The sequence below is a fragment of the Rhincodon typus genome, unplaced genomic scaffold (assembly GCF_021869965.1).
Source record: "Rhincodon typus isolate 14 unplaced genomic scaffold, sRhiTyp1.1 hic_rhity00010672, whole genome shotgun sequence".
In the NCBI taxonomy this organism is placed as follows: domain Eukaryota; kingdom Metazoa; phylum Chordata; class Chondrichthyes; order Orectolobiformes; family Rhincodontidae; genus Rhincodon; species Rhincodon typus.
In genome coordinates this window covers 1,328-7,492 of record NW_025976310.1, presented here as the reverse complement: position 1 = coordinate 7,492, position 6,165 = coordinate 1,328, and the positions used below count along the sequence as shown (strand labels likewise).

The window sequence follows — 6,165 nt, the reverse complement described above, 5'->3', positions numbered from 1 at the left end:
CCCTCTCTTTCAATGTTCTCACTGATGTTACAGCCAGTAACACTGGAATGGTGTGCTGCTGTACTGAAACACTCATATTTCCTGTAACTGTTCAGCTCTACTCCTGACAGGGAGTAGTTATTAAAGACACTTTTTTTTTTAGCCAACAATGGTTCTTCAACCTGACTGTTTTTGTGTCCATGTTTTAATCAAGCCCCATTCTGAGCATCACTTCTCCAGCACCTGTGACAATGACACTAGGGAGTATTCCGCATTTAGTTTGGTCCCTGTTTTCTTCCAATTTCAACCACATCCAGCTTTGGCCTAAAGACCAGATGAAGGTTTGCTCATCGCACAATTCATGGTACACTACCGAGATCTGTTACGTGATTGAGGACTTAGTTTGAGTTCACGTATAATAGCTTTGCGAGCTGGAACTTTCTTTTATTTGGAATGAATAGATCTGGACGGAAGTGAAGCTGTTGCTCACTGCACTGTCATCACGACAGACCTGACACGGTTGGGTTCAGCAGGTCTGTAGTTGGGTCAGCTTTCATGCAGATTTCTCTTCATGCACACAAATCCCAGTTTGTGGATGCATGGCCAATTCAGGCCAGTGACCCTATTTCGCCCTCTTCTCCCTCTTCCCCGCCCCCCCCACCCCCCAAAAGCTTCATGTGCATCTGCCCCATGGTTTGGAGCTGTGGTGGGCAGGCTGACATTGGTCACTGTCAGTTCCAGACACTGCTACTGCATGTGGACCTTGTGCTCATGGAGCTGACATTCAAGCACACACCATGGTGTGTTGACAGTCTGCCTTTAAGGTTTTTTCTCCATTATAACTTAAAAACAATTCAGACCAGATTCCCAGTAGCATAACTGTTAATTTTTGGGTTTTTGAATCTTGATCCCTCTGTCAATAACTGGAGGCCATAACCGCCAATGAGAAACTGAACCTCTTTCTTTCTCTTTGCAGTGTGTACAGCAGATGGCCAGTTCATCCTAGCGATCACCAGGAACCTGACCCGTCCTGCCCTCAACGTGTCATCTCTGTACGTGAAAGATGGGCGAGAAGCTGAGTGCAGGCCTAAGCTCATCACAGATGAACTTGTAGCCTTCCGCTTCCCAATTACCTCTTGTGGCTCGACCCAGCGGGTGAGTATTGGAGGTTCCAGCATTCTGTCCCTTTTGAATGGGCCAGCTCCCTATTAAACAGTGCCCTCCATTGCAGGAGGAGACTGGAAGCTTTGGGGAAGAGGATGATTCAGACGGGGCCACGGGGCTTAATAACCAGGGACAGCACCTTCAGGTGAGAGGGTAGTGGGGTTTGTTGGTATGTAGAGGGAAGTGTTACTGACTGAAACTCCACCACCTACTTGTGTCTCTCGATAGCCTGCACGTTCAGTGCAAGTACAAGGGGGAGCATGAGGCTGGCTTGCAAATCAACGTCTCAGTTTACACCCTCCCTCCACCACTAGCTGCTTCTGAAGATGGGATTCTGAGGCTGGAACTGCGAATAGCAAAAAGTAGTGCTGCCCTGGTAATAGAGCACCAGGAATGTATTCCTTCAGGGAGTGACTGGTTTGTTCTCCTTGTTTCTGTTAGATGGCAACTGCAGGCCGTGGTACATGGACAGTGACTACCCCATTGAGAGGATCCTTCGGGAGTCGTTGAGGTTTGTTGAGGTTAGTGTGAAGGATCGCACTGACCCAATGATTGTCCTGAGATTGCGTGACTGCTGGGCTACTCCTGTGCCAGCCCCTGACCATGAGGTGCAGTGGAGTCTCCTGGTGGATGGGTAAGGACTCTGAATGGAAAGGCTAATGGCTTTGTCTTATCACAAAGACCGTGATTGTCAAGCTCCTCTTAAGGCCAGGGTTACTGGGAAAGTGTTCCTGTGGACTAGGAGAGGTCAAAGCAGATTCTATGTATTTCACCCAGCTTCAGGATCATGAGCTCACCTCTTCTTCAAATATCTGCCTGCTTGATGGCAGAAATTGCCGTAGAACAACAACATCCTTAACTTTGCACTGATGCAACAAGACAAATGCTGCAAACTAATGACTGACAATGTAGATCTCCTGGAATATATGTATCCCGTGGAAGGACAGCTCAGTCCTATTGTAAAATGCAAATACTGTAGACATTCCTGAAACTCAGGATGACAGAATGTGTCACCTGAAATCCTATGTAGTTCCTGCCACTCCTGTTGAAGGCAGAAGAGTGATGAGAGGGTTGATTTCCAGACTTGGAGGTCTGTGACCAGCAGTGTGCCACAAGGATGAGGGCCAGGTCCACTGCTTTCTTTGACTTTTTTTAAAAAATATTTTAAATAAATAAATTGGATGTGAACATGGATATGGTTAGTAAGCTTGCAGATGATACTAAAATTGGAGATATAGTGGACAGTGAAGGTTAAGTCAGTAAAATGGCCATCTGATCAAGACACCAATGGGCTGAGTGGCAGATGGAGTTTCATTTCAATAAGGTGCTGCATTTAGGAAAGGCAAATCAGGGCAGGATGCATATACCTTGATGGTAAGGTCCTAGGGATTGTTGCTGAACAAAGTGAAGGTGTGTAGTTCCTTGACAGGTAGACAGGGTGGTGAAGATGGTGTTTTGGTATGCTTGCCTTTATGGTCAGTACATTGAGTATAGGAGTTGGGAGGTCATCCTGTGGCTCTACAGGACATTGGTTGGATCACTATTGGAATACTGTGCGCTTCTCATCTCCCTCTAGGAAGGATGTTGTGAAACTTGAATGGGTTCAGAAAATATTAACAAGGATGTTGCTAGGGTTGGAGGGTTTGAGTTATAGGGAGAAGCTGAATGGGTTGTGGCTATTTTCCCTGGAGTGTTGGTGGCTGAAGGGGTGACCTTTCCCTGTAGTGGAGGAGCCCAAAACTAGAGCTCACAGGCTTGGGGTGAGCAGGGAAAGATCTAAAAGGGACCTGAGGAGCAACTTTCTCATGAAGACGGTGGGTCACGTATGGCATGACCTTCCAGAGGAGGAAGTGGTAGAGGCTGGTATTATTGAACATTTTAAAGGCATCTGGATGGATATAATGAATAGGAAGAATTCGTAGGAATATAGGCCAAATACTGGCAAATAGGAGTAGATTTGAATACTGGTCAGCATAGACAAGTTGGATCAAAAGGGTCTGTTTCTGTGCTGTGTATATCTGACTCACTTAGCTGTGTTTGACTCCCATCCCTACTCTGAACAGGTGCAACCTGGACCCAGACTTCTGGCCAAGAGGTAGGACACGGCTACTGCCACAAGAGGCCCTAAGCAGCCCACTGTGCTGTCTAAGCCTGCACTCTGGAATGATGAGTTGAATTTGACTCCAAGCTTAAACTAGGACAGTTTGGAGCACTTCCTTAGTTCATACCTCTGCCTGAAGAGTGCATCAGACATGAGTTGTAAACAACAATCTGTTAGATAGTTCCTAATTTGCATTAGCTTCATTAGACTCTGTTTTTAGTGAGCCACACTTCTTGCCTGGGAGAACCAACTGGATTATAGCAAGGGAGCCCAAGGGGGAAGTCTTCCTTTCAGAAGCTCTGCTTTGCTGCCAAAAATGACCAAGATGTCATTGCAGTAGATCAATATCTCCTACTGAAACTGACAACCTTCCTGTTTCAGGTGCCCCATGAGGATGATGACTACCTGACCATCCTACACCCAGTAGACGCCTCTTCTGGCCTGCAGTTCCCAACCCATCACAAGCGGTTTGAAGTGAAGACCTTTGTTTTCTTGGATGGAGTGTCTGAGCAGCCCCTCTCTGGACAGGTAACCAAACTCTTGGAATTGAGACCAAGCTGACGAAATCCTCTTGCTGGCTGTCTGTACTAAATCCTCGGGTATTAATCTACAGGAAGCTCCCCTAAATTTTTTTCTTTTTTTTTTCTTCTCCAGGTTTACCTGCACTGCAGTGCTGAAGTTTGCTCTCCCTCTGCTCTGGATGACTGTGCACCCAGATGTGGTTCAAGTGAGTTCCTCCTTCTGTGGAAGGCAAATGGTGTTTTTAATTTCTCAAAATGGCCATTTTAATGAGCCGTGTGAATAAAGGAGAACTTGACCTGTTACCTAAGGCATATGAAGGTGCCACATTACTGCTTAAAGAACTTTGCAGTGCAGGGGTGTAATCTGGGCAAATAGGCATGCAAGAGTCACTGACAAAAATGGATGTTGGGATTCTGTTCATAAGTCTTTCTTTGCACATTTACTTGAATAAATGAGCCAATAGCTAAATTTTAGATTGCAGAGGTGGATATAAGTTGTGGAGAGAATTGATTTGGGTGGTAATGTCAGTGGACGAGCAATATAGAACTCCAGGCTAATGTTCAGGGGACGTTGTTCAAATCTCTCCACAGCAGGTAGTGAAATTTGAATTCAATACATTTTGAGAATAAAAATCTAGCCAATGGTGACCATATAACTACTGTAAATGTTTGTTGTTTTGGTTTTTTTTCTGAAAAATCTCTCTTCTTTTAGGGAAGAAATCTGTCCTTGCCTAGCATGACCCATACTAGTCTTCAGACCCATGGCAATGTGGTGACTCTTAATTACCCTCTAGGCCCACTGGAAAGGGCCATAAATTCTGGCATAGCTGGAGAAGTCCACATCCTGTGGACACAAGTGTTGTAATTTCAAGTAGGCACGAGTTTGGTAGAATGTAACAGATCTTCCACTACTTCAGGAAGAATAGAAAAGCATTGTCTGGACAAATAATGTAGTGAAAGGCTCTCCATGTGGATTGTGATTAGTTTGCAGGTGCAGCAACTACTTTGGAAAGAATGTACAGTAGAATGTTTAACAATAGTTGCTCCAACCACCAGTAAGAACACACCTAGTTTAATCTAGGTGACCACATTTCTGTGACAATGCATAGAAACAGTTCAGAAGCTTTGCATTGACTCTGCAGCAATGGGTTACCTTGAACAATTGAGCTTCCTGAAAGGTTAGAATGAGGTGATCACTCAATGAGGATCTGATAAGGTGGCTGCTGAAGGATGGTCTCCAGACTAGAGCTAGGCTCAGTTTGAGTTGTCAGCTTCAATTTAAGATTCTCTTTTTCTAAAGAATTCAATTGTGCCACTTGGTGTCAGGCCAGTGAGCATGATGGGTTGGGGGAGTAGACACACTGACTGCAGCAGTTCAATGAAGCAGCCCATCACCACCTTCTGGCAATAAATGCTGGCCCAGCCAGCAATTACTGTCCCCCAGGTGAATGGAGTGGAGTTGTGATCCCAATCTGATCAGCCACCAAACTGCCAAATAGAATAGGTTGAGGGGCTGAATGTCCTCCTATGTACAGTCTGAATTGGGAAGCCATCTGTTCCTGATTTGGGTTTTGGATTAACTTGTTTTAAGAAGTTTCTGCTGGCCTGTCTGAGGTTTAATTGTTTGTGGACAGTGAAAGGGTCTTCATGTAAAGGTGAGCTATAAATCCATCTCTGAAGCTTGACTTGTCCCTCTCAATGACCATAACTAAGCAGGCCTGGATTTAATAGTTACAGATATAGGAATGCATGCCACAGATCTGAAGAGCCTTAATGGAGGTTTAACAGTCTGTGGTAAGAACCTAACCAATTCGCAGAAGGAAGGCGATCTTGAATAAGTTCCCAGCATGGAACTTGAATTAAAGTTAGCTTTGCATTGTGTGTACTAAATTAAAGCTTGGGGTTAGAACAACTTATTGGAATGAAGTTTAATGTCAGCCAGGCACTTGACATTCCCACAAACACAACCATTGTTGAATTATCATGACCTATGTACACTTATCCTAACATGTGACTCTATGTAACACCACATAGTTTCATAAAATGTGTTTTCTCTAATATCAATGGCTTGAATTCCTCATTTTGGAGTCCAGTCGCAGCCTGAGTGAAAGCAGTCATTACCCCAGTATCAAAGTTTTTTTTGTATTGTTTTCACTATACTCCTTCACTGAGTTTTTAGGAGGGGCTTGGTAAGTATTTGCTAACTGCCAATTGCAGATCTGGATGAAGTATGAATGTTTGTCCACATTGCTCCAAGATCAAAAATGCTTCAAACTCTAGTACTAACTCCCTGGATTGGGTCTAATCTTTGCTTCTCTCCAACAGGGCAGTGCAGGAGTACCCATGACCATGAGGGGACAGTAGTGAGTGCACCTGGCCCAATCCTCCTGGGAAGGAATG

General features: G+C 44.8%; 1 protein-coding gene across 1 annotated transcript in view; it reads left to right on the top strand.

The window, feature by feature from the left end:
• Positions 1-955: 955 nt before the first annotated feature.
• The window catches only part of LOC109928574 (zona pellucida sperm-binding protein 4-like), a gene marked incomplete at both ends in the record, with an annotated part of 6,532 nt that continues 1,322 nt past the window's right edge, over positions 956-6,165 (top strand). The window contains 4 exon segments of the mRNA XM_048594537.1: positions 956-1,134; positions 1,211-1,288; positions 1,585-1,611; positions 1,614-1,777. Coding sequence (XP_048450494.1) covers positions 956-1,134; positions 1,211-1,288; positions 1,585-1,611; positions 1,614-1,777 — 448 coding nt within the window.